The sequence below is a fragment of the Triticum aestivum genome, chromosome 7D (assembly GCF_018294505.1).
Source record: "Triticum aestivum cultivar Chinese Spring chromosome 7D, IWGSC CS RefSeq v2.1, whole genome shotgun sequence".
Lineage (NCBI taxonomy): Eukaryota > Viridiplantae > Streptophyta > Magnoliopsida > Poales > Poaceae > Triticum > Triticum aestivum.
Window position 1 is genome coordinate 165,249,387 of NC_057814.1, and position 25,394 is coordinate 165,274,780.

The 25,394-nt window shown below is 44.4% G+C and overlaps 3 protein-coding genes across 3 annotated transcripts; 1 reads left to right on the forward strand and 2 right to left on the reverse strand.

Moving 5' to 3' along the window:
* Positions 1-16,066: 16,066 nt before the first annotated feature.
* LOC123164741 (citrate-binding protein-like) lies at positions 16,067-17,057 on the reverse strand. The gene is made up of 3 exons (XM_044582287.1): positions 17,002-17,057; positions 16,767-16,962; positions 16,067-16,684 (listed from the first exon to the last, which is right to left on the reverse strand). The coding sequence occupies exons 1-3, from the start codon at positions 17,055-17,057 to the stop codon at positions 16,301-16,303; spliced, it is 636 nt and encodes a 211-aa protein (XP_044438222.1). The 3' UTR covers positions 16,067-16,300.
* A 1,778-nt stretch (positions 17,058-18,835) lies between these two features.
* LOC123166921 (uncharacterized) lies at positions 18,836-21,119 on the forward strand. The gene is made up of 2 exons (XM_044584742.1): positions 18,836-19,069; positions 19,549-21,119. Exon 2 carries the CDS (start codon positions 19,562-19,564, stop codon positions 20,804-20,806), a length of 1,245 nt encoding a protein of 414 aa, XP_044440677.1. The 5' UTR covers positions 18,836-19,069; positions 19,549-19,561; the 3' UTR covers positions 20,807-21,119.
* A 397-nt stretch (positions 21,120-21,516) lies between these two features.
* On the reverse strand, positions 21,517-24,627 carry LOC123169753 (plasmodesmata-located protein 6). Its single transcript, XM_044587620.1, has 3 exons — positions 23,616-24,627; positions 22,026-22,127; positions 21,517-21,920 (listed from the first exon to the last, which is right to left on the reverse strand). The coding sequence occupies exons 1-3, from the start codon at positions 24,520-24,522 to the stop codon at positions 21,910-21,912; spliced, it is 1,020 nt and encodes a 339-aa protein (XP_044443555.1). The 5' UTR covers positions 24,523-24,627; the 3' UTR covers positions 21,517-21,909.
* Positions 24,628-25,394: the final 767 nt, after the last annotated feature.

A 25,394-nucleotide genomic window follows, 5' to 3' on the forward strand; every position in this document is an offset into this window, starting at 1 on the left:
TGAGGATTATCCTAGTTGCTGCATAGAAGAATTATGTCCTTGATGCACCGCTAGGTGACAGACCTATTGCAGGAGGAGATGCAGATGTTATGAACGTTTGGCAAAGCTCGGTATGATGACTACTTGATATTTTAGTGCACCATGCTTTGCGGCTTAGACCCGGGACTTCAAAAATGTTTTGAATGCCACGGAGCATATGAGATGTTCCAAGAGTTGAAATTGGCATTTCAGACTCATGCCCATGTCTAGAGGTATGAGACCTCTGACAAGTACTTCTCCTACAAGATGGAGGAGAATAGCTCAGCTAGTGAGCATGTGCTCAGATTGTCTGGGTACTACAATCGCTTGAATCAAGTGGGAGTTAATCTTCCAGATAAGATAGTGATTGACAGAGTTCTCTAGTCACTATCACCAAGTTACTAGAACTTCGTGATGAACTATAATATGCAAGGGATATGTCAAAAACGATTCCCAAGCTCTTCGCGATGCAGAAATCACAAAGGTAGAAATCAAGAAATGGCATCAAGTGTTGATGGTTAACAAGACCACTAGTTTCAAGAAAAGGGGCAAGGGAAAGAAAGGGAACTTCAAGAAGAATATCAAGCAAGTTGCTGCTCCCATGAAGAAGTCCAAAGCTAGACCCAAGCCTGGAATTGAGTGCTTTTACTGCAAAGGAAATGGTCACTGGAATTGGAACTACCCTAGATACTTGGCAAATAAGAAGGATGGCAAAAGTGAACAAAGGTATATTTGATATATATGTTATTGATGTGTATTTTACTAGTGTTTATAGCAACCCCTCGGTATTTGATACTGGTTCAGTTGCTAAGAGTAGTAACTCAAAAACAGGAGTTGCAAGATAAACAAAGACTAGTCAAGGACAAGGTGACGATGTGTATTGGAAATGATTCCAAGGTTGATAAGATCACCATCGCACACTCCTTTTTCCTTTGAGATTAGTGTTGAACCTAAAATAAATGTTATTTGGTGTTTGCGTTGAGCATGAATATGATTGGATCATGTATATTGCAATACGATTATTCATTTAAATCAAAGAATAATTGTTGTTCTGTTTACATGAATAAAACCTTATATGGTCATACACTTAATATAAATGGTTTACTGAATCTCGACCGTAGTGATACACATATTCATAATATTGAAGCCAAAAGATTCAAGGTTACTAATGATAGTGCAACTTATTTGTGGCCCTGCCGTTTAGGTCATATTGGTGTAAAGCGCATGAAGAAACTCCATGCTGATGGGCTTTTGGAATCACTTGATGCTTGCGAACCATGCCTCATGGGCAAGATGACTAAGACTCCATTCTCCGGAATAATGGAGCGAGCAACTGACTTGTTGGAAATAATACATACTAATGTATGCGGTCCGATGAGTGTTGAGGCTCGCGGCGAGTTATCGTTATTTTCTGACCTTCACAGATGATTTGAGCAGATATGGGTATATCTACTTGATGAAACATAAGTTTGAAACATTTGAAAAGTTCAAAGAATTTCAGAGTGAAGTGGAAAATCATCGTAACAAGAAAATAAAGTTTCTGCGATCTGATTGTGAAGGTGAATATTTGGGTTATGAGTTTGGTCTTCATTTGAAACAATGCGGAATAGTTTCGCAACTCACGCCACCTGGAACACCACGGAGTAATGTTGTGTCCGAACATCATAACTGTACTTTATTGGATATGGTGCGATCTATGATGTCTCTTACCGATTTACCACTATCGTTTTGGGGTTATACATTAGAGACAGCTGCATTCACATTAAATAGGGCACCATCTAAATCTGTTGAGACGACACCGTATATGGTTTGGCAAGAAACCCAAGTTGCCATTTCTTAAAGTTTGGGGCTGCGATGCTTATGTGAAGAAGCTTTAACCTGATAAGCTCGAGCCCAAATCGGAGAAATGTGTCTTCATAGGATACCCAAAGGAGACTGTTGGGTACACCTTCTATCATAGATCCGAAGGCAAGATATTCGTTGCTAAGAATGGATCCTTTCTAGAGAAGGAGTTTCTCTCAAAAGAAGTGAGTGGGAGGAAAGTAGAACTTGATGAGGTAATTGTACCTTCTCCGTTATTGGAAAGTAGTTCATCACAGAAATCAGTTCCAGTGATTCCTACACCAATCAGTGAGGAAGTTAATGATGATGATCATGAAACTTCTGATCAAGTTACTACCGAACCCCGTAGGTCAACCAGAGTACTATCCGCACCAGAGTGGTACGGTAATCCTATTCTGGAGGTCATGTTACTTGACCATGATGAACCTACAAACTATGAGGAAGCGATGATGAGCCCAGATTCCGCGAAATGGCTTGAGGCCATGAAATCTGAGATGGGATCCATGTATGAGAAGAAAGTATGGACTTTGATTTACTTGCCCGATGATCGGTGAGCCATTGAGATTAAATGGATCTTCAAGAGGAAGACGGACGTTGATAGTAGTGTTACTATCTACAAAGCTTGAATTGTCGCAAAAGGTTTTCGACAAGTTCAAGGTGTTGACTACGATGAGAGTTTCTCACTCGTATATATTCTTAAAGTATGTCCGAATCATGTTAGCAATTGCCGCATTTTATGAAATTTGGCAAGTGGATGTCAAAACTACATTCCTTGATGGATTTCTTAAAGAAGAGTTGTATATGATGCAACCAGAAGGTATTGTCAATCCGAAAGGTGCTAACAAAGTGTGCAAGCTCCAGCGATCCATCTATGGACTGGTGCAAGCTTCTCGGAGTTGGAATATACGCTTTGATAAAGTGATCAAAGCATATGGTTTTATACAGACTTTTGGTGAAGCATGTATTTACAAGAAAGTGAGTGGGAGCACTACAGCCTTTCTGATAAATATATGTGAATGACATACTGTTGATCGGAAATGATGTAGAATTTTCTGGAAAGCATAAAGGAGTGTTTGAAAGGATTTTTTCAAAGAAAGACCTCAGTGAAGCTACTTACATATTAGGCATCAAGATCTATAAAGATAGATCAAGACGCTTGATAAGACTTTCAATGAGTACATACCTTGATAAGATTTTGAAGAAGTTCAAAATGGATCAGTCAAAGAAGGAGTTCTTGCCTGAGTTGTAAGGTGTGAAGTTGAGTAAAGACTCAAAACCCGACCACGGCAGAAAATAGAAAGAGAATGAAAAGACATTCCCTATGCCTCAGTCATAGGTTCTATAAAGGATGCTGTGTTGTGTACCTATTGTATACCTTAGCATGATTTTGGCAAGGGAGTACAATAGTGATCTAGGAGTAGATCATTGGACAGCGGTCAAAATTATCCTTAGAGGACTAAGGAAATATTTCTCGGTTATGGAGGTGACAAAAAGTTTGTCGTAAAGGGTTACGTCGATGCAAGCTTTAACACTGATCCGGATGACTCTAAGTCTCAATCTGGATACATATTGAAAGTGGGAGCGATTAGCTAGAGTAGCTCCGTGCAGAGCATTGTAGACATAGAAAATTTGCGAAATACATATGGCTCTGAATGTGGCAGACCCGTTGACTAAACTTCTCACACAAGCAAAACATGATCACTCTTTGGGTGTTAATCACATAGCGATGTGAACTAGATTATTGACTCTAGTAAACCCTTTGGGTATTAGTCACATGGAGATGTGAACTAATCGCATAAAGATGTGAACTATTGGTGTTAAATCACATGACGATGTGAACTAGATTATTGACTCTAGTGCAAGTGGGAGACTGAAGGAAATATGCCCTAGAGGCAATAATAAAGTTGTTATTTATATTTCCTTATATCATGATAAATATTTATTATTCATGCTAGAATTGTATTAACTGGAAACTTAGTACATGTGTGGATACATAGACAATACAGAATGTCCCTAGTATGCCTCTACTTGACTAGCTCGTTAATCAAAGATGGTTAAGTTTCCTAACCATAGACATGTGTTGTCATTTGATGAACAGGATCACATCATTAGAGAATGATGTGATGGACAAGACCCATCTGTTAGCTTAGCATTAATGATCATTTAGTTTTTATTGCTATTGCTTTCATCATGACTTATACATGTTCCTCTGACTATGAGATTATGCAACTCCCGAATACCAAAGGAACACCTTGTGTGCTATCAAACGTCACAACGTAACTGGGTGATTAAAAAGATGCTCTACAGGTGTCTCCGAAGGTGTTTGTTGGGTTGACATAGATCGAGATTAGGATTTGTCACTCCGTGTATCCGAGAGGTACCTCTGGGCCCTCTCGGTAATGCACATCACTATAAGCCTTGCAAGCAATGTGACTGATGAGTAAGTTGCGGGATGATGCATTACGGAACGAGTAAAGAGACTCGCCGGTAACGAGATTGAACTAGGTATGATGATACCGACGATCGAATCTCGGGCAAGTAACATACCGATGACAAAGGGAACAACGTATGTTGTTATGCGGTTTGACCGATAAAGATCTTCGTAGAATATGTGGGAGCCAATATGAGCATCTAGGTCCCGCTATTGGTTATTGACTGAAGAGGTGTCTCGGTCATGTCTACATAGTTCTCGAACCCGTAGGGTCCGCATGCTTAACGTTCGATGACGATTTTATATTGTATGAGTTATGTGATTTGATGACCGAATGTTGTTCAGAGTCCCGAATGAGATCACGGACATGACGAGGAGTCTCGAAATGGTCGAGAGGTAAAGATTGATATATAGGGCGATAGTATTTGGACACCGAAAGTGTTTCGGGGGTACCGGATACGTATCGGGTCACCGGAAAGGGGTTCCGGGCACCCCCGGCCAGGATATGGGCCTTATTGGGCCTAGGGCGGGACAGACCAGCCCCTAGTGGGCTGGTGCGCCCGATACATGGCCGAAAAGGGTGGGAGAAAGGAAAGGGAGAGGAGATAAAGGAAGGGGGGCAATTCGGCCTCCCCTTTCCTTCTCTCCCCCCTCCTCTTTCCTTCTCCCTCCGGAAAACATGGAAAGGGGGGAGGCCGAATAGGATTAGGCCCCAAGTAGGATTCCTCCTACTTGGGGGGCGCCTCCTGCTGCTCCCTCCCCTCCCACCTATATATATGTGGGGGGCACCGCTAGAATACACACCAAGTCTTCTCTTAGCCGTGTGCGGTGCCCCCCTCCACAGTTACACACCTCGGTCATATCGTCGTAGTGCTTAGGTGAAGCCCTGCGCCGGTAACTTCATCATCACCGTCGCCACACCGTCGTGCTGACGGAACTCTCCCTCTGCCTCAACTGGATCAAGAGTTCCAGGGACGTCATCGTGCTAAACGTGTGCTGAACACGGAGGTGCTGTACGTTCGGTACTTGGATCAATTAGATCGTGAAGACGTTCGACTACATCAACGCGTTACTAAACGCTTCTGCTTTCGGTCTACGAGGGTACGTGGACACACTCTCCCATCTCATTGCTATGCTTCTCCTAGATAGATCTTGCGTGATCGTAGGAATTTTTTTGAAATATTGCGTTCCCCAACATGTAACGCTCAAGTCATTTGAGCTCGCACAGGCAAATGTCCAATTCCACTACTACAGGATGCTGCTACGCGACACTACGATCAGAGACCCTTCGACGTGCGATGCAATAATCGCAAACGGTGGTGTAAAAACCGTCAAAAAAGGTGCAAAACGTTAGCGATGACGGATGCATCAAAGACGGTTCAGGTTTTAGTTGCGTGTGCAATTCAGGGCATACGGTTCAGTTCAATTAACCGTTTTCGATGAGGAGGAACAAAACAAACGGGTAGCCAGATGAAGGTGTGTGCGATGTACATCATACGGTTCACTCGGATGAACCGTTTGTGATTAGGCTACACAAAAGAAACGGTCGGCCAGATCAAGGTGTGTGCGATGTACAGCATATAGTTCACTCAGATGAACTGTTTGTGATTAGGCAACACAAAAGAAATGGTCAGCCAGATCAAGGTGTGTGCGATGTACGACATGCGGTTCACCTGGATGAACTGTTTGCGTTGAGACAAGAGAACATAAACGGTTCAATATAACAAATACCATAAATATTGCAAGGTTCAAATTCAAAGATTACAATGCCCAAATTCAAACATTGCAAGTTGCGTCATTTCTGAAAAGGGATCAGCCGCTGACAAGTCATGTATGGGTTTGACACAATAACTTCCAATTGCTTTGCCATATGCTCTTCCAATACGAAGTTTGGCATTTTTGGAGGCACTTCCATTCCGCAGTACCAGCCGCCTCTGATAATCATACCATTGATCTTTCCTAATTAAATGCGTGTTCAACCTCAGTACCCTCAGCACCTTTGCTCTGGCAAGAAAGAACATGGCGAGTGTAATCTCCGGTGGGGTCCCTCGGTAGGAGTTCAAAGTAATATTTGAGGGATGCAGATCCAGGCATTCGATGTGATTGTCGTTATCAACATCTTCCACCGAGCCTAATATGCACTGCAAAAGAAGAGAACGTGTTAGTGCCTACATGCAGTTTTGAACACTGCTACACGCCCATTTGGTTTGCAGGATTTGTAAAATGCACCAATGTGCCATCTTCGATCTGGCATGATTAACATGGGAATTAATTTGATTACAATCTAGAAACATGTAGCCTTCTTCACAAGAGGTTGGATTGGATGAAAAAATCCCTAAGAAAACTACACTACTAGGAAAAGGGCTATAGATAATATGGACACTAATGGCGCACCACACATGTGGTGCGCCACTACTATATACTAATGGCGCACCATGTGTTGGTACGCCATTAGTGTCCAAATACTAATGGCGCACCACATCCACGGTGCGCCACTACTAACAATTTTTTTTTCAAAACTAGTAATGGCGCACCAGGGGATAGTGCGCCATTACTAGTTTAACTAGTAATGGCGCACCACACCCTCGATGCGCCACTACTAATTTTTTTCAAAACTAGTAATGGCGCACCAGGGGACAGTGCGCCATACTAGTTTTAACTAGTAATGGCGCACCACACCCTCGGTGCGCCACTACTAACAATTTTTTTTAAAGTTAGTAATGGTGCGCCATTACTAGTTAAACTAGAACTAGTAATGACGCACCACACCCACGGTGCGCCATTACTAACTTTGCCCAAAAATTCCACCGAATGCACCCCCCCTTGTGGACCGCCTTTTCAGTTTTAGAAACAATAAAAGAAAATGATGGAAATGTCAAAAAAAAATAAGTTTCCCATGTGATATGTGGTCTAGTTGTTGGGAAAATTTACAAATATGAATTTCGACTTTATTTGCAAAATCTCTCTGGAATTTGTAAAATGGGCATAACTTTTGCATACGAACTAGGATTAAAAAGTTTTTTATATGAAAAATCATCTACTCGAAAAGATACATCCGAATTCAACGGGGTGAACCCAGTTGAACATTTTTAGAATCCCCAAAAACCTAACAGAAAAAAAGATACGGGACTTTTAAGATCTAGAGGGGGAAAAATGGAAAAAAAATTCAAACTTACTAGTGGTGCACCATTTGCTAGGTGCGCCACTAATAACAGAAAAAAAATAGTTTCAAACTTTTTTTGGAAAAAATGTTCAAAATATGATACGTAATATGAACGGAAGTTTGAAATATTTTTTCAAAATTTCATCACACTCATGAACATGAACAAAGTCCTAGACATCAACAAGGTTTAATAGGATTGACATGCTAGATATATCAACAAGTGCCTGTTAAGTGAGCTGGTGCTGGGTTGGATAGAACTCTGAAGTTAAGCGTGCTTGGGCTGGAGTAGTGTGAGGATGAGTGCGATTTGACTTGAGATTAAGCATATTGACCCGAGATTAAGCCATAGTGACCCGAGATTAAGAAAAAAACGAAAAAAGTTTAAAAAAATCTGATTTTTTTTTTGAAAAAAGGTAGTAATGGCGCACTGGTGCGCCATTACTAAGTCAGATAGTAATGGCGCACCGTGTGATATACTAATGGCGCACTACCTGGTGCGCCATTAGTATACCAGATACTAATGGCGCACCTGTGGTGCGTCATTAAAAAATTCTAATGGCGTGATGCTAGTGGCGCACCTGTAGTGCGCCATTAGTAGGCAAAACAGGTGCGCCACTAGCAGGCCTTTTCCTAGTAGTGCTAGTACAGATGAATCCAAAGGAGAAATGCTTATGGACGATTGTAACCATATGAATGAAGCAACCAATATGGGGTCGGGGTGTATGTCCTAAAATCCTCCAAAATTCCTTCAGAAATCATAGTACATTGTCATTGTAAACTTGGGAAAAGTTGCAAAAAATTGAACTCCCTTATGGTTAACATTTAACAGGAAAGGAACATGACCTCGATATACAGCTTCTTCAGGCACGGAAAGCATCTCAGGCAACTGAAAACTTGGTCTAGGTTGGGGACGACAGATTCTACTGCCAAGACCTTCACTGTGCCCAGAGTCTGGGTGAAGCTTCGTTGGATGACAGACGAACATACATCTTCAAAACTAGAAATAACGTTGATATCAAGAAGGAGAGGTATATAAGGCGACTGTTGTACCTGAAAGTTGTAGTATTTGACAGACGAGTAGCCCACTAATTTCAATTTCGGCGCAGAAATGACATTGATTCTTGTTGGACCTTGTTGATCAACTACAAGTAATCTCTCAAGTAAAGGTGTGTCCTGGATGACCATATTGTGGTCCATCTTTTGTGACCTCTCGTTGCAGCACCAGCAACACACATAAATAGTGCGGAGAGTCCTGGAGGTGATGTGCAAGGTACTCGACCAATTCATCGCATGAAGACGAAGGAACTCGAGTGCAGTACAGCCGCGGAGCAGGCGCTCCATGTCATCCTTTGGGATGCGGACGACGACGAGCTCGAGGTGCTTCAGTCGTGGTAGAAAAATAGCGGGCGCGTCATTAAGGGTGGGGGATGGCAGTTCATGAACTTGGCGAGGCGCAGCGTGGGCGCGAAGCGGAGCGCGGACGTTGGCAGCAAGCTCATATGCCCATCATTATAACTTAGCTTCTCGAGCTGATCTATGGCGCGGGATCGGAACCACTCGTCAAGCTTGGCTCGCTCCTTGCCATTGGAACAGAACTTGCCCGCGATAAGGCCTTTGATTGGGCCATGGTGACTGCCGAGGATCTGGGAGAACGCATCCAAGCTTTGGCAATAGCCATGGCAGAGCTTGTGAGCGTGGAGGAGGTCGATAGGGGTGCGGAGCCATAGGGTGCGCCATCGCCGGGAAACGGCGGCTGTCCTCACCCGATTTTGGATTGGGAGGAGGGATATGATGACTATCAACATTTCATCGGGGAGGTTGTTGATGAAGTCTAGCCCTGCTGGAGTCGCTTGTGGTTCTGTCTCGACCCGCCTCTGCTTGTTGGCAGCCTCGTTCTCCACCTCGTCGGCATGGACGGAAACCTCTGTCTCCATATTCACGCCGTGCTTCAGCAGCCCCGACATCACCACTCCCTCCGATGGGGCGCTTCGGTGGCATCCTCGTACACTGACGGCTTTGAGGACTCAGAGCGGCGTCGAGGATGCGAGCGGAGAGAGAGGAATTGTGTGTGTGGCGAGGATGGGGGGGTGCGGCCGCTCGGCGGCGCCATTAATATAGACCAGTGGGAGCGAGGCGACCGGCGGTCCAAGGCTGTCTCGCTTCCCGGTGAGAACGACTGCTTAATCTCTAGTATGAATGAAATATATGCTTAATTAATTACTGAATTTTAGTTGCAAAAAATAGATAGTGATATTGATTTTTAGCTGCATATTTTGACAAATCGCAGTGTCCCTTGGCTTAGCGCCGAAGTCTGTCTTTAATTTGCATACCGTAATCTGAACCGTTTGCGTTGAAGAGATGCACAGATCCTGCGTTGAGCTTGTACGCTTCCCGGTGAGCCTGCGCACCGGACTGCGCTCGCACGCCTCCCGTTCAGTCAAGCAGCTGTCCACATGGCACCTCCTATAGCCGTTAAAACCAAGACACATGGCGTCACGTGAATGGTTAACCGACGCACACGGTTTGAATTATACAAACGTTTGAGATATTAAAGTGGCAGCTATTATTTTCAAAATGCCTTTGTTGGCTGTCATTATTCGAGTGCGCTTCTCTCAAAATGGACACGAAAAATACCACAGCATGTCGGGTGCCCTTCCATGATAGCATGCCAAGTTTCATGAATTTCATACGAGTTTTAGATTTACTAGAATTTAAAAACAAAGTATCTCAACGTTTTGCCGGCAATCAACGGTGCCCTGGTGTTTGAAATTCATTCCCATTTTTTGCATGCACCCAAGGACACAGATTTGATTTTTCAACCAATTTATATGCACTGGAGCATGCGCATGTAGTTCAAATTTGAATTATGCACATAAATGCATTGAAAACTCAGTTAATGCATAAAAATGTCCAAACGAACCCCGAAAATCACAAAAATTCACAGAACACTCCTGTTGTTCTATGTTGACACGAGAAAAAAATTTGAAAGCAATAAGATGCAATGGATATCGTTTCGTCCCCAAAGGTGGGGCGTTCCCTACCGAAAACCATCATGCTTGTTGTGAGAAGCTCCGGTTTGTGAGAAGCATATACCCAAACCTGCCCCAAATGGGACAAAAAATTTACCACGGCATGTCGGGTGCCGCTCCATGATATAGCATGCCAAGTTTCATGAATTTCAGACGAGTTTTGGGTTTACTGGAATTTAAAAACCATGCATCTCAATGTTTTGCCGGCAATCAACGGTGCCCTGGTGTTTGAAATTTATTCCATTTCTTGCATGGGACCTAAGCATGCACCCAAGGCCATATATTTGATTTTTCAGCCAATTTATATGAACTTGAGCATGCGCATGTAGTTCAAATTTGAATTATGCACATAAATGCATTGAAAACTCAGTTAATGCATAAAAATGTCCAAACGAACCCCGAAAAATCACAAAAATTCACACAACACTCCTGTTGTTCTATGTTGACACGAGAAAAAAATTTGAAAGCAATAAGAGGCAATGGATATCGTTTCGTCCCCAAAGGTGGGGCGTTCCCTACCGAAAACATCATGCTTGTTGTGAGAAGCCCCGGTTTGTGAGAAGCATATACCCAAACCTGCCCCAAATGGGACAACATTTTTACCACGGCATGTTGATGCCGCTCCATGATAGCATGCCAAGTTTCATGAATTTCAGACAAGTTTTGGATTTACTAGAATTTAAAAACCAGGCATCCCAATGTTTTGCCGGTAATCAACAGTGCCCTGGTGTTTGAAATTCATTCCCATTTCCTGCATGGGACCTAAGCATGCACCCAAGGACACAGATTTGATTTTTCAACCAATTTATATGCACTGGAGCATGTGCATGTAGTTCAAATTTGAATTATGCACATAAATGCATTGAAAACTCAGTTAATGCATAAAAATGTCCAACCGAACCCCGAAAAATCACAAAAATTCACACAACACTCCTATTGTTCTATGTTGACACGGTAAAAAAATTGAAAGCAATAAGAGGTAATGGATATCGTTTCGTCCCCAAAGGTGGGACGTTCCCTACCGAAAACCATCATGCTTGTTGTGAGAAGCTCCGGTTTGTGAGAAGCATATACCCAAACCTGCCCCAAATGGGACAAAAAATTTACCACGACATGTTTATGCCGCTCCATGATAGCATGCCAAGTTTCATGAATTTCAGACGAGTTTTGGATTTACTAGAATTTAAAAACCAGGCATCTCAATGTTTTGTCGGCTATCAACGGTGCCATGGTGTTTGAAATTCATTCCCATTTCTTGCATGGGACCTAAGCATGCACCCAAGGACAAAGATTTGATTTTTCGACCAATTTATATGCACTGGAGCATGTGCATGTAGTTCAAATTTGAATTAGCACATAAATGCATTGAAAACTCACTTAATGCATAAAAATGTCCAAACGAACCCTGAATAATTCCAATTCTTTTATGATCACTGCAGATAAAAGGTCTAGCAATTCAAACACCGTCCATGGCCACTGTGACCCCATTATGTAATTCAAATCAAGACGAAAAATCAAGTAGATCCCACATAGTTTATTATAACCAACCTTGTGAGATGCAGCACAAAATATCTTCGGACCGTGTCTGAATAAGGGACCGTGTTTGATGATACTTTGCACGCCAATTTTTGGCTGAAGCGATTCCAAATTTTCGGCTTTCGCGGAAATGTCTACCTCCCCGCCCCCTCCCCCTTCCCAAAAGCCACATTTCCCCCCTTTCCGCCTTCCTTTCCAAGTTGAAACCTTCACTCCTTGCTTGCAGCGCCGCCGCCTCCTCGCCGGCGACCCTCCTTCACGCTGCTCGGCCTCGCCTATCCAGGCAGGTAATCCACACCCGACCCCCATCCTCCTCCTTCTTCCACATCCCACATCCCCCGACCGCCGGCGCGAGGGCGACACCTTCCACCCAAATCACCTACCCCTCCACCAAATAAGCGTCGGCCTAAGCCATGGTGCACGCAGTATAGCAAGGACCTCAAGGAGCATTTGGCAGCGGAGAAGCAAATCGCAGCCGCACGCACGGATGAGGTCGCGATGGCTGTCATTCGTGCCGACCCCCAGATCTTGGAGAGCACGTCGCCATCGAGGCTACCGTTGACGCCTCGCGCGCCGACGCCGCGACATGGTTGGCTGCTTTAAACGACAGTTCATGGCGTTTTCTCGAGGCCACCGTCAGTGCCTTCGACGAAGACTACGAGGTGTTTTCTTAGCGTGCACGTGCTTACCTCATCTCGAGAGCCAGCAGGTTGGTGCCCGGAGCGGCTCAGGTAAATCACCACTACAACGAGGGCACCCATGATGCGGAGGCCTCGCCCTCTTCCATGTCCAAGAAGCCAATCGTCATCGATATCTCCGACAATGAGGAGTAGCTTGTCTTATTAGCTCACTATAAGGACCCATGTTCAGTTTGCTAGCTACTGCTTTTCCTTAACAAATTCTAGTGAATTGTGCTATCTACTTTCACCATGCAATCTTCTGCTATAGTGTATATGTTCTATATGTCGTGCAATGTGGTGTTCATTTAACTGCTTGGTTCAATTCTGCAAATGTCATGTTCAATTCTTCAGGGTGCAATATTTCCAAGTTGTTAAGCATGCTTGGTTTGGTTAACTGTCTGATCTTCTATTAGGAGTATGTTATATTGTTCAGTTGGTGTTTAGTTAACTTCTTGGTTCTTTTGTTGTGGCTTGGTTCACTTGTTGTGGTGTTTAGTTAACTGGTTGGTTCAATTCTGCAATGCGATGTTCAATTGTTGTGGCTGCATTCTATTATTGTATACCATGTGAGGAATAAATCGAATTTGGCTGTACTAAATACATGAGAAATAAATACAATTGCTATATTTCCAAGTTGTTAAGCATGCTTGGTTTGGTTAACTGTCTGATCTTCTATTAGGAGTATGTTATATTGTGCAATGTGGTGCTCAGTTAACGTTTGGTTCATTTGTTGTGGTGTTTAGTTAACTGTTTGGTTCAATTCTGCAATGCGATGTTCAATTGTTGTGGCTGCATTCTCTTATTGTATACCATGTGAGGAATAAATCGAATTTGGATGTACTAAATACATGAGAAACAAATACAATTGCTATATTTCCAAGTTGTTAAGCATGCTTGGTTTGGTTAACTGCCTGATCTTCTATTAGGAGTATGTTATATTATGCAATGTGGTGCTCAGTTAACGTTTGGTTCATTTGTTGTGGTATTTAGTTAACTGCTTGGTTCAATTCTGCAATGCGATGTTCAATTGTTGTGGCTACATTCTGTTATTGTATACCATGTGAGGAATAAATCGAATTTGGCTACACTTAATACATGAGAAACATATACAAGTGCTATATTTCCTAGTTCTTAATCATTCTTGGTTTGAATAAATGGGTTTTCCATGTGGCTTGAATTAATCTGATGAATTTGCAATGTGCTTATTTATCATCAATATATTTTACTGATAGCATGCGAACCCTTACTTAACCTGATGACTAACTACCTTATATGTGTTGCAGGGAAACAATGGGAAGCACTGAGGTTTACAAGATGGTACTAACTATTATACCTCGCTTTTTTGTATTCCTTTGCCCCATTTCAAATATAGAGAAGATATTTATGCACATCCTTATTTTCAGGCTTAACTGATGATTACCTCTCAAACCACCTCTCTGGTCAGGAGGCAAGGAAAGTTTTCATACAACAACCATGGTTCAATATCGAAGTGTTCCTGAAGAGGTCGAAGAATGGACGGTCAATCATCCACAGGCACTAGCCTAAAGTTGCAAAGACCTTCAACATGAATGAAGGCTCAATATTCGTCTTCTGCTTCAGCGGTTTTCCATATGAGATGCATCTCTCTATGTACCGTCTATGATGCTAATTTCGAAAGGTTCTAGATATTGCATGTGAAACTTGCTGCTGGTGCAGTTGTGTAATGGGGTAGTTGGGTGCTGAAGCTATATCATGTTATACTCCGATGTATTTCAATTATGAAATCCTGCTTCCTTAATATGGAAATGGAATATATTATGTGCTTAATATGAATATCAATTAGATTAGTATATGGATTATTAATAATAGGGCAATTAGCTTGCTAATAGGGTTTTCTATTGCAAACGGTTAATGAGATACCACCGTGGGCGATGACCTCAGGCAACGCACATAGTTTCTAGGAATAAACCGTGTTGGATCAATGAACAATCACACATGACATTCTCTTCAAAACTGTTTGCGTTACGCCACCTTGCGCAAACGTTTTCCTTGTAGTGACTGTGTGGGATGTATATACGAACGGAAACGTTTAGTGGTGACTGACTGTGTGGGATGTACTTACGACCGGAAATGATTTCGCCCGTATAATTGTATTTTTTAGCACTACTGTACGTATTTCTGTATTTGAGTGCTCGCCGGTCGCACACGACATCATTTTGCCGAGCATGTGTGCCATGAGGGCATATCCCCAACGGTTTCTGGGTCGTGTGGGAAGGACCCCCCCTATCGCCCACACTCACTTGGCGACGGTTCCGAATGTTGTCGCGGAAAGGGATTAAAAACCGTTTGTTTAGGACCGACGCGTATCAGTGTTCGCCTGCATAGACACACTCATATCTGAAGACGTCGAAACTACCCAGATGTGGTCCTATATGTTTAGCATTTGATCTTTAGTACAAGGTTAGAAAAATGTCAATAAACATGAGAATTGGGTACGAGCATGAGAATTGACGGTTGTAAGCCATATTTGAAGACGTCGAAACTACCCAGATGTGGTCCTATAGATATCACTAAAAGTATAGAGCTGCTATAGATATAACTGAACTCTGATTAACATATCTATAGGTCATGAGACAGGCCGTAAATGAAATAGGTGAAGCGTGCAAATGATCGTCGTCATTAGCAACGGCGGATGTAACCGATGTATGGAAAGAGCCTGAGTTAGGAAATGTATTGGGCGGAGCATTCTAAATTTCTAATTAGTGAGGTACCTGAACATATTGGATGTGTCACAGAAGGCTTGTTCTCTTAATTTTTAAAGTAAAATGTGGCAGGACAAAAATAGCGAAAACCTCGAAGCAAGTGAAAAAAAATGAAACAGAGTAATACAACAATAAACGTTGCCAATGGAGCATGAAGAGATCAGTTATCGAACCAAAAACAATTTGAAGGGGAACTAACTGAAGCAGCATTTGGTGCCCGCGTACACTCAGATGAGCCCGGGCATGAACAGTAAATCGTAAAAAAAATTAAATAAATTCATAAAATTCCAAATTTTTTTGCGATGCAAGATCCTCAGATGCGTTATACTCGTGCAAAATACCGTGAAGTTTGGACATTCGAGTAGCTCGTGGCAAAAAAAATCAGGTATGTGAGAAACATTTGAAAACAACACTGTTCTTACACGAATTTGTCTTTTTTGCCGCGCCCTCCTCGTATGTCCAAACTTCGCCAAATTTTGCACAAACATCACATACATGAACATCTTGCTTGCAAAAAAAATATCAGATTTTTGTTTGTTTCTATGTTTTCTATTTTTAAGCACTATACTGTTCACCGGGCTCATCTGAGCCCGGGCACCGAAGTGGATATTCAGGAACTAACTAACTAACCAAATAAAGAATAAATTATCACATCAAGATGCTAACAATACATCACTGAAACAAAATTGTAGATTTGGGAATCCTACAGTAGTGTAGAGAACACTCAATATTTATGGAATTAAAGATCGAACCAACCAACAAATAGAGTAGAAGCTGTGAGGAGGCAAAGAACCAACCAACAAAATAAACAATACAAACATAGTAACTCCATCAACATACATATATATGCACAAATAATTCTAATGCTTCTTGAAGATCCTGACGTCCTTCCAGCGAGACTCCATGCAGCTGGAGTCGTGGTTCTGTGCGTACACGCCAAACTTGAAGTAGTGTGAGTCCCCGCCGCGGCCCTGGACATGCAGCTTCTGCTGGCCGTCGATGTACACGGTGAGCGTCGACGCCTCGACGTCGTGGACCACGTTCAGCCGGAACCATCTGTCATAGATGGCATCCTCGACGAGCTGTCGGTCGTAGTACCGCAGCGCGCCATTGTAAACATGCAGCATGAGCGTGGTGGCCGTCTCGCCGGCGCCGAACACCTGCATAATAGACACCCCCGTGGTGCCGGAGGGGACGTACCCGTAACCCTCGAACTGCCACACGCCGGAGCTGTAGTCGTAGCCCTGCAAGTAAAAGAAGATTAGTAAGATCACTAGACCTTAATTACACCCAAACGAAGTACAACTAATGATGCGGTAAACTTACTGCCATCCTGATCTCAGTTCTTGGGCTGGTATGGCTCTGGCGGGCATGGGGCTTGTCGGAGGCGAGCACCCAGAGCTTCCGCACGGTGCCGTCGAAGCTGTAGCGTGCGCCGCTCGCCTCGTCGTAGGGGCGCTGCAGCACAAAGTTGCTCTCCTCGAGCCTCACCGACGTGAACCCATAGGTTGGGTCGGCCGCTCTCGGTGCGCGTGCGCCCCTGGCTGCAACGCATGACCACGACGCCAACAAGACGAGCAGAGAGACGCTAATCCAAGAGAGAGAGCGAGGAGCCATTGGTACTTTATATGCTACGTGTGTGGCTTCTTGTGCTTTGCCTTGAATTATCTCTCGATGCAGAGACTTGTGATGATGAGATGGGTGGGAGTAATCAAGCTCCCTGTGGTTTATATATAGGCTCTGGCGATTTATCAGTATGTACCTTATGTTCGAAGTTGGGGAATTGACAGCTTAATTAAATAGTGCTCTTGATTTTACACGCAGAGGATACGTTGGATACATGCAGCTTGAGTTGTTCCCTTTTACTAGTGCATATACGAGGTGACATTGGCTGACTAGGTAGGGTGAACAGGCGGCAATTAAACATTGACGGCACGCTGGTATTTTTCGTGTTACCGACGGTGATTCAGAAGGGGAAAGCGATGTATTGATCCCTCCAACGCGGTGAGCCGGTGATAAATCTACTGCGTGTCCTGGCGAACACGGTAGCCTCGCAGTTCAATTTGGGACGACGGCAAGGAGTTAAACAATGGAGACATTATTTTCTGTTCAAGCGAGGGTATGCTTGAATTTTTTATTTTTATTTTAAATTCAAGAATTTTTTTTACCAGGTATTCGTAACTCACTTTTTTTTTGCGGGGATATTTGTAACTCCCTAGCATGCTGAAGAAGCTACCGTGAGGGCAAATAATTTATAGACACCCACCCCCTTCGTTTCTAACTTTTTTCTGAATCCAATACATATAGACACGTTTCAGTGTGATTGTTCACTCATTTCAATCCGTACCAAGGTTATATTGAAATATTTAAAACATCTTATATTTGTGTGTAGAAATTGTAGGATGCTAATATTATATTGTATTGTTGTATTGATCGAGCCAGATGCAGGGTATATATAGAGTACAATATGAGCGAGAGATTTGGAGTAGACAGCAAGTCGTACATGATTTAATCCTATTATATATATCTAACTTGAACATAATTATACTTCTAACATTCCCCCTCAGTCATGGCACGAGTGAAACAGACGATTGCAACTTAATTTGAAGTCTTGTGCTTCCGTCTTTGAGGCCTTCCTTCTATGGAAAGCCGAAATGCTCTTTTCGGCCCGTTTTCGCATATCTTCGGCTTATTATACACTGAAGAGCCATCTTCGGCCTAAGGAAGACTGAAATGTCCCTCTTCGGCTTCAGCTAGGCCGACAGGGTCATAGTACTGATTTCTTTGATTTAGGGCATACATTTTCGTAATTTCTTATACAAAACAATATTTAAAAAAATCATGCATTTGTTGGTAAAGGCTCAAGGCGAAGAACATTCTTGGGGATACGTGTTACCCACACCTCTCCAACAAAGATTACCGTCCATGTCATGGGTGTAACCTTTGGGATGAATCTTGGTCTCCTACTTTGTGCTTGCTTCTGTTTTGTGCTTTTAATTTCAAGTTTGTGTTGTGTCAGCTTGCTCCTTATTTATCTTGTTGCCACCAATATTATCATGTAGGGTGATTCACTTAGTCGCATTTAGAGTACCTACAATTTCACAATCAACAGTGAGGGCACCAAAAAGACCTTTTAACCGGAGTCTGCAACTGATGGTTAGAATTTATGAAAACCCCACTAGTGATGGGCCTTTATTTGTGCACTCCTCTAATAGTATTGTGGACCATATCGGCTAAACGGTTAAGCCCGTCACTAGTGCTCTGACCTCTACTAAAGTGCATCCCATTTCATCTCGTCACTAGTTTATTTGGCCCAACCCACTAAGCTCACCAACCTAGGAAGTATATAAAGGTATACCTAACCCTAACCCCCTCATTCCTCTTTCTTCCCTCGCCTGCCGCCAACCCTCTCCTTCTCAACCGGGCTACCACATATGCCTCTCCCCAACTCCCTTTCTCGAACCATCACTCACCGATGAGCCGCCACACTGCACGCCCCTCAGTCATCGGTGTCAACTTCCAGGCCTCCCCTACAGCCACAAAACCGCCACTCTCCCTCCCCCCACTGTGTGCCTCTCGCTCCTCCATCGCACTGCACTCCTCTCCTCCTTCGTCGATTTCAAGATCTGGTATTTGATTCTTAAAATAAAGATATTATTTTGTTTTTCACAATTTCTTCTATATATATATACTCGTTGTCAAAGATAACATTGCATTCATACCACAAGTCTAGTTTCCTAGTAGATATGTTGCTGTCTTTTTTGCCATTTATTACTCCAAAATTTAAGAATTGGAACTCTAGAGTAGGGAACTCTAGAGTAGACTTATCCAATAGGTTTGGTGGAGCACAAGCCTTCGACAAACAAACATAGTGTGGCTAGGATAACATCACATAATATATTCTTATTTGGTAATATTTCAGACACAATGATCTGCAAATGGAAAGAAGTGTCAAGCATGAGAATATATAACAAGTTTCTTGATATATAGTTACAGTCACCAACATATGCGTATACATTGTTATAGCATTCAAGTTTTATTTTATTGCACATATCTTAAGTGACTCATTCTTTCAATTTCTTTGACTTGAATTTATTATGGTTTGCAGAGAGGTCGTCATCATGCAAAGGCATAGCAAACTATGTGTCTCCACATCCACCCCTATGTCCGGACTCCAAGATTGGACAGACCTCCCAAAGGATCTGTTACAATCAATTTTCTCTCGCTTAGGCTCAATCCATGACCTTCTTGCCTTTGTTGCAACCTGCCGTTCTTGGCGGGTTGCATTAACTTCATACTCATCCAAATCCACCTTATGCACTTTATTCCCGCCTCTGCTCATCCAGCCCAATATTCGTGTCCATGTTCCTCGTCCTCCATGTAACAATGGTCATCGCAACTTACAGGCATATAAAGTTATCGATCCAGCCAAGCAAAGTGCCATTGGCCTTCACTGCCATATTGATGAAGAAATTTTGCAGACGATGCGTTGTGCTGGCCCTTCATATGGTCAACTCATCTTCTACAACCATGGACATTGCGTTGTTGTTGATCCTTTTAGAGGTACCAAGGTTTCACCTCCACGTCTCCCATTACGTGATGAGTATAGGAAGCTCAACTGGTCTGATATTCCATTCAAACAAAAAATAATGGAGCTCCAACAACTAGTTACAGAGTCTTACTGCAGTGCCATTCTAACAGCTCCTCTTGCATCACCAAACTCGCATATGCTTGTTAGCACTGGCCCCTCCTTATTTAGTTGGTCGGTTGGAAGTGATACTTGGTCTGAACTCCAGTGTTCTGATGTACAAATAATTCAGATTGTGGAATTCAACGGCCAATTCATTGCCATGGATCTTCGTCAACAGATATACACTTTGGAGATGGCCCCCAAGCTTAGACTGCAGGAGATAACCACTAACTGCCCCCCTGACTTGACCAAGAGTTGCCAAGACCCGTCTAGAATATCATGGCTAGTGGTCTGCGGTGACATGCTTCTGATGTTGGTCCATTCTTGCACGAGTATTCAGTACAATGCCAGTGTGTCATTTATCCGCACGGTCCATTACCTTGACATGTCAACCAAGCCTGCAAAATGGGTGGATATGGAAAAGCTGGACAACTGGGCCATCTTCACGGGGAGTGATATCAGGAGTACATCATTTTCTTGCATGAACCCAGAACATTGGGGAGGAAGGAGCAAATGTCTATATGTTGCTCGTTCCCCTAAACCTTGGAGTGAATATGGGTTAGGAAATGAGCCAGATCCATCTGTTGATCCCACCCATCAGCACTTCAGGATCTGGTGCCACCTGATGCAACCCCTTTGGGTGTACCCGAGCATGCTCTATTCAGATGGCCCTTGATCGTCACGTGTACCTACAACTTGCTGGTCTAACTATATATGCTCAAGCTTATTGGGAAATTTCCTCTTCTGCATCTCGGGTATGAGTTTGGAGATGTTCATGGTGACATTAGCACTCGGAATTCAACCTTTGCCTTATATTTTGGTGCCCCGGTTTCTAATACTTTGTAAGAGATGTTTATGGTGGTTGTGTTACTGCTTAAGCTGAACCTCCTAGCCTTCTATAGTTTTTTTTGTGATGTTTAATGTTGCACTGGATAGATGTGTGATACTTTTAACTATTTGTTGCTTCATTTTCTACTGTCGAGCTTTAAGCGTCTTTTTATTTCTGTTACAAGATAATGTTCATACTTGGTATGCCTCGGGCCCTCGGGATTATTGACAGAAAGGCCACTGTCGCGTTGCAGATTAGCACATGATGAGTTGCATTACCTTGTTTGCATAACTAACGTACTTCATGCTTTTGAATTCACAATTGGTGAATGTACCTTTTGACTTGATTGGCGGTCCTATGCTGACTCACCAGCAATGATCTTAACAGCAAAGATTACATAAAGATGCATTTTGATCCATTTTTAAGAATGCCTCATGATGATAACCCTTGTGGCTCTCGCAAAAGATGATTGAAATTATTCCTTTCCCCAACCGCATTAGTCAGCAACATATATTTTGAGAAAGTTTATATATTTACTCCAACAACAGCCCACAAGATTGTACTAATTGATTACCTCCGATAAATTAACAGCACTTTACATGAGCCCATCACACGAACCAACGAAACGACATGAACAGCAGTACAACAATAACATGGACATGAATCACATATATAGTGGTCACTTCAACAAATATATATCCTCTTATTTTTGCGTAATATTTTCCTTAGTGGCTAGTAGCATGCAGCTGGAATCTTCAGTTCCCTACTTCAGCACAGTGGCGGCATGGTCTCCCTTTGTTTTTCTGGCCCTATGATGACACGGTAAAAGAGAGACCCTATAAAAGATAAAAAGAGAGATACTAAAGCAACGCCGAAGCCAAAAGCCACCGACCGATCCAATCTGAGCTAATGGTGGCGAGTGGCGACCATCCCTGCTGCAACCCTTAAGCTTAGCTTTTGCCTGCATATTCATGGTTCAGACAAAAACAAGTGGATTCATCATGAATATGCCATGAACATTCTGAGATGATTCGACGATGATTCTCGGCTCGAGTTCGGGTCTTACCATTGGCGGCGCGGGCTCTTCGGACGAAGGAGAGGAAGATGATGATGATGGCGGCCGCCGCCACGATGCCGATGATGATGGCGAGCGTCTTCCCGGAACCATCTGACGAACATAACAGATACAACACGTGGATGTCAAGATAAGATTCATCCCACTCACTCCATGCATGTGCTCTGTTTGATAATCCTTTACAACTACTAGTATTGTACAAATGTAGCTTTGTGCAAAGTGGCCAAGTGAAAGTCTCAAAACTCAAAAGCTACAGCGCAAAGCAGAAAAAGCTACGGAGTACCCTAGCAACGGTGGGTGCCAGAGAGATATACGGACGATGCAAAGCAGGGCAGGATCATTTTGAATCCACTTTGTGATATGCTTGGCTCAATGAAGAAGAAGAACAGGAAAGTGAATCCACATGAAAGTCTTTCTGAAAGTTGAGATTTAAATAGTGTTGGCCAAAAAGCCCTTTCCATGGTCTCTTTGGTACTACCTTTGCTGCAGTTCGCACACACCATCATTTGCTGCTAATCAGTAACTAGGAGGGCCATCTACTATGCCAACGTGCATGCATTAGGGAATGCATGCCACAAGCAGGGTCGAACTGTCAACTTGCCAATGTTAACTAGTTTACACACTGTAACAGTAGGGTAAGTAAGATCTACTTGCATAGTGTGAGGAAAAATAAAACTGAAGGAACGTTCTACCTGCCGCCCCTAATCATTGATGATACCCTAGGCAGTAGTCATTCCTAATTTCCGGAGTAGATTTTGACGGAGGGTACCCTCACCATGTCGCCCACTGTTTATATTGTCAGTCTAAGAACCTACTTGGTCGGCTACCACAACATTGACACACTTCAGTTGTAGCCAAGTATGGCCTGATAAGATTTTCTTTAGCTTTGTCGAAGTGTGGTTCTGAAACAAAACTCTAACCAAATACTCCTTCTATGTGGTTCTGAAACAAAACTCTAACCAAATACTCCTTCTATGGAGTATTTGCCTTGCATTGTAGTGCCGATTAACAGGTAAAATTAAACCTGAAGAAAAGGCAACTAGCATTTTGTAAATAGCAACTGTAGTACGTACGTGCAAATCTAGAAAGCTTCCCCTAAATTTATACGTGCGGCCATCATGGTGCAGACATGGACACAAGGTGGTGTGTACCCTGCAAAGCATTTGAATATGCGGATCTGTTTTCGATAGTGGCCTAATGGGTGATCCTAGCGAATTCTTAACAAAGATAATCGTACGCCCGTCTCAAAAGAAGGCATAATTGTATCCTACGCGTAGTGCAAGCTAGCTCTGCATGGACCATTGCAAGATCCAACAAATATATTCGGATTTCCGTAACAAGTAACCGGATTGGCAGCGGCAGGGCTCCCGAAATCGATGTCCATTTTCTTCAGCGTCCGAGCCGATCATCGATGCGAGGCGCGCACAACTAGATAACGGTAATTAAGCCCGGAAATTAAGGTGGTACGTACACGCCGTGTGATCATCAATCAGCAGCTGAAAATTCTACGTCGCGCAAGTGGAAGGAAGGATCTGAGGAGGGCAAGAAGTCGCCAATGGTGGCATGGTGTGGTGTGGTTACCTTGGACGTCGCCGTACGGACGCGGCACGAACCCGTATCCGTATCCGCTGCCCGCGCCCGGGACGCCGACGGTGCCGCCGCCAGCGATGCCATTGCCTCCGCCAGCGATGCCGTTGCCGCCGTCACCGATGGGGCCGGCGTTGCCGCCGCCGATGACGTTGCCTCCTCCGGGGGTGGCCCCGCCGCCGCCGGTGCCGGTGCCGGCATTGGACCAGAAGCGCGCGTAGCACTTGCCGAGGTAGACCTCCCCGGCTGAGGCGTCGCCGCAGCCGGCCTTGAGCTGCGAGGCGGCGACGGAGACGCAGTCGGTGCAGGCCTTGGCGCCGAGGTCCCCCACGCACTGCGACATGGCCTGCACGTACCCGGCCGCGCCGGCGCGGTACGAGCCGTCGGCGGCGGGGGACGACGCGGCCTGGAGCGCGCCGAGCGCCGCGTCGCGCAGCGCCGCGACGCCGGCGTCCCCGCTCTCGCCGCCGCACTTCTTGAACAGCACCGTGTTGTCCGGCTTCCCGAGGAACGAGTCGTTGCCGTAGCGGACGAAGCACGCGCGCAGCTGCACCGCGCCGCCGGCGGCCGAGTTGCAGAGGGAGGAGAGTTTGGAGGCGGACGCCTTCACGCAGACGCCGCAGACGGCGGCGGGGAGGTCAGAGCGGCACTGGTAGAGCCCGACCAGGCCCGTGGCGGCGCCGGACGGCGGGGTGTAGTTGGCGTAGGGGGTGGAGGCCGCGGTGTCGGTGAGGGTCGAGAGCACGGCGTCCACGTCCGCGGCGTACTGGGTGCCGGCGTCGTAGCGCGCCTGCGAGCACCCGGCGTACACGAACGCCGTGTAGTCGTCGGCGCCGCGCGCGCGCACGGCGAGCAGCGAGATCAGGATCGGCAGCGCCGTTGCTGCAAGAAACTTCCACATGCTTGGAACTTCTCGGCTTCGACGTGCTAGTGTTTGATGCTTCGGCAGACGTAGGAAGCTGAGGAAGATAAGCGCGGAGCAGAATGGCAGGGCAGTAGCTAGTGTTCTGAGTCTGGAGTGGAGTAGGCTTGAAAGGGTTTATAAGGAGCTAATCACTCGGGTCAATAATACAGGTCACTGTCACCAGCATAGTATTGTTTTTTTTTCCGAGAGTAGCGTACCATATCTTTATAGAAGGGAGAAAACAATTTACAAGATCCGTGCGATCAATGCGAACATCGATCACCCGAGCACCCACACACACCTACAAGAAGATCAATCGTGATCTCTCACAAAACGATCTAATCCACCCACACCTACACCTGCACTGTGCCGGTTGTGAATTTCGTCAAGGATGGCTCTAGCTAACTCATTGCAGTCCTTGACTTGTTCCGGTCGGTTGAACACCTTAGCGTTCCTCTGCTTCCATAACAACCAAGCCGCGGCAATGACGACTGAATCAAAGCCTCGCTTGTGTTTCCCTTGAAAGCTAGATCGTGCCCTTAGCCACCATTCGGCAAATGTATCCGTGCTGTTGGGGGTGGGGGGTGGGGAGGGATGTTGATTTGCAGGGAGTCAAAACACGTGTAAACACATTGCACCACGATATGCTCAACCGTGTCCTCGTCCTGCAAACAAGTGTAACAAGGCGAGGGGTTGTCCTGCAGTCCATGTCGTGCCCGTCTGTCGGATGTCCATAATCGGTGCTGCACCGCGAGCCAGACAAAGATCTTGCACTTGAACGGCGCCCAACTACGCCATATCGCCGCAGCTGTAGGCGATCCGATCGCTCCTTGGTTGAGCCTCATGTAAGTGGATCTCGCCGTGTATAT

Excerpts from the sequence above, each read along its gene's own strand:
- LOC123169753 (XM_044587620.1), bottom strand. The coding sequence starts at position 24,522 with ATGTGGAAGTTTCTTGCAGCAACGGCGCTGCCGATCCTGATCTCGCTG. Across the intron at positions 22,128-23,615 it reads TCCGTACGGCGACGTCCAAG|ATGGTTCCGGGAAGACGCTC; the intron begins GTAACCACACCA and ends TATGTTCGTCAG.
- LOC123164741 (XM_044582287.1), bottom strand. The coding sequence starts at position 17,057 with ATGGCTCCTCGCTCTCTCTCTTGGATTAGCGTCTCTCTGCTCGTCTTG. Across the intron at positions 16,963-17,001 it reads CTGCTCGTCTTGTTGGCGTC|AGCGGCCGACCCAACCTATG; the intron begins GTGGTCATGCGT and ends ACGCGCACCGAG. Across the intron at positions 16,685-16,766 it reads GAACTGAGATCAGGATGGCA|GGCTACGACTACAGCTCCGG; the intron begins GTAAGTTTACCG and ends TTTTACTTGCAG.
- LOC123166921 (XM_044584742.1), top strand. The coding sequence starts at position 19,562 with ATGCAAAGGCATAGCAAACTATGTGTCTCCACATCCACCCCTATGTCC.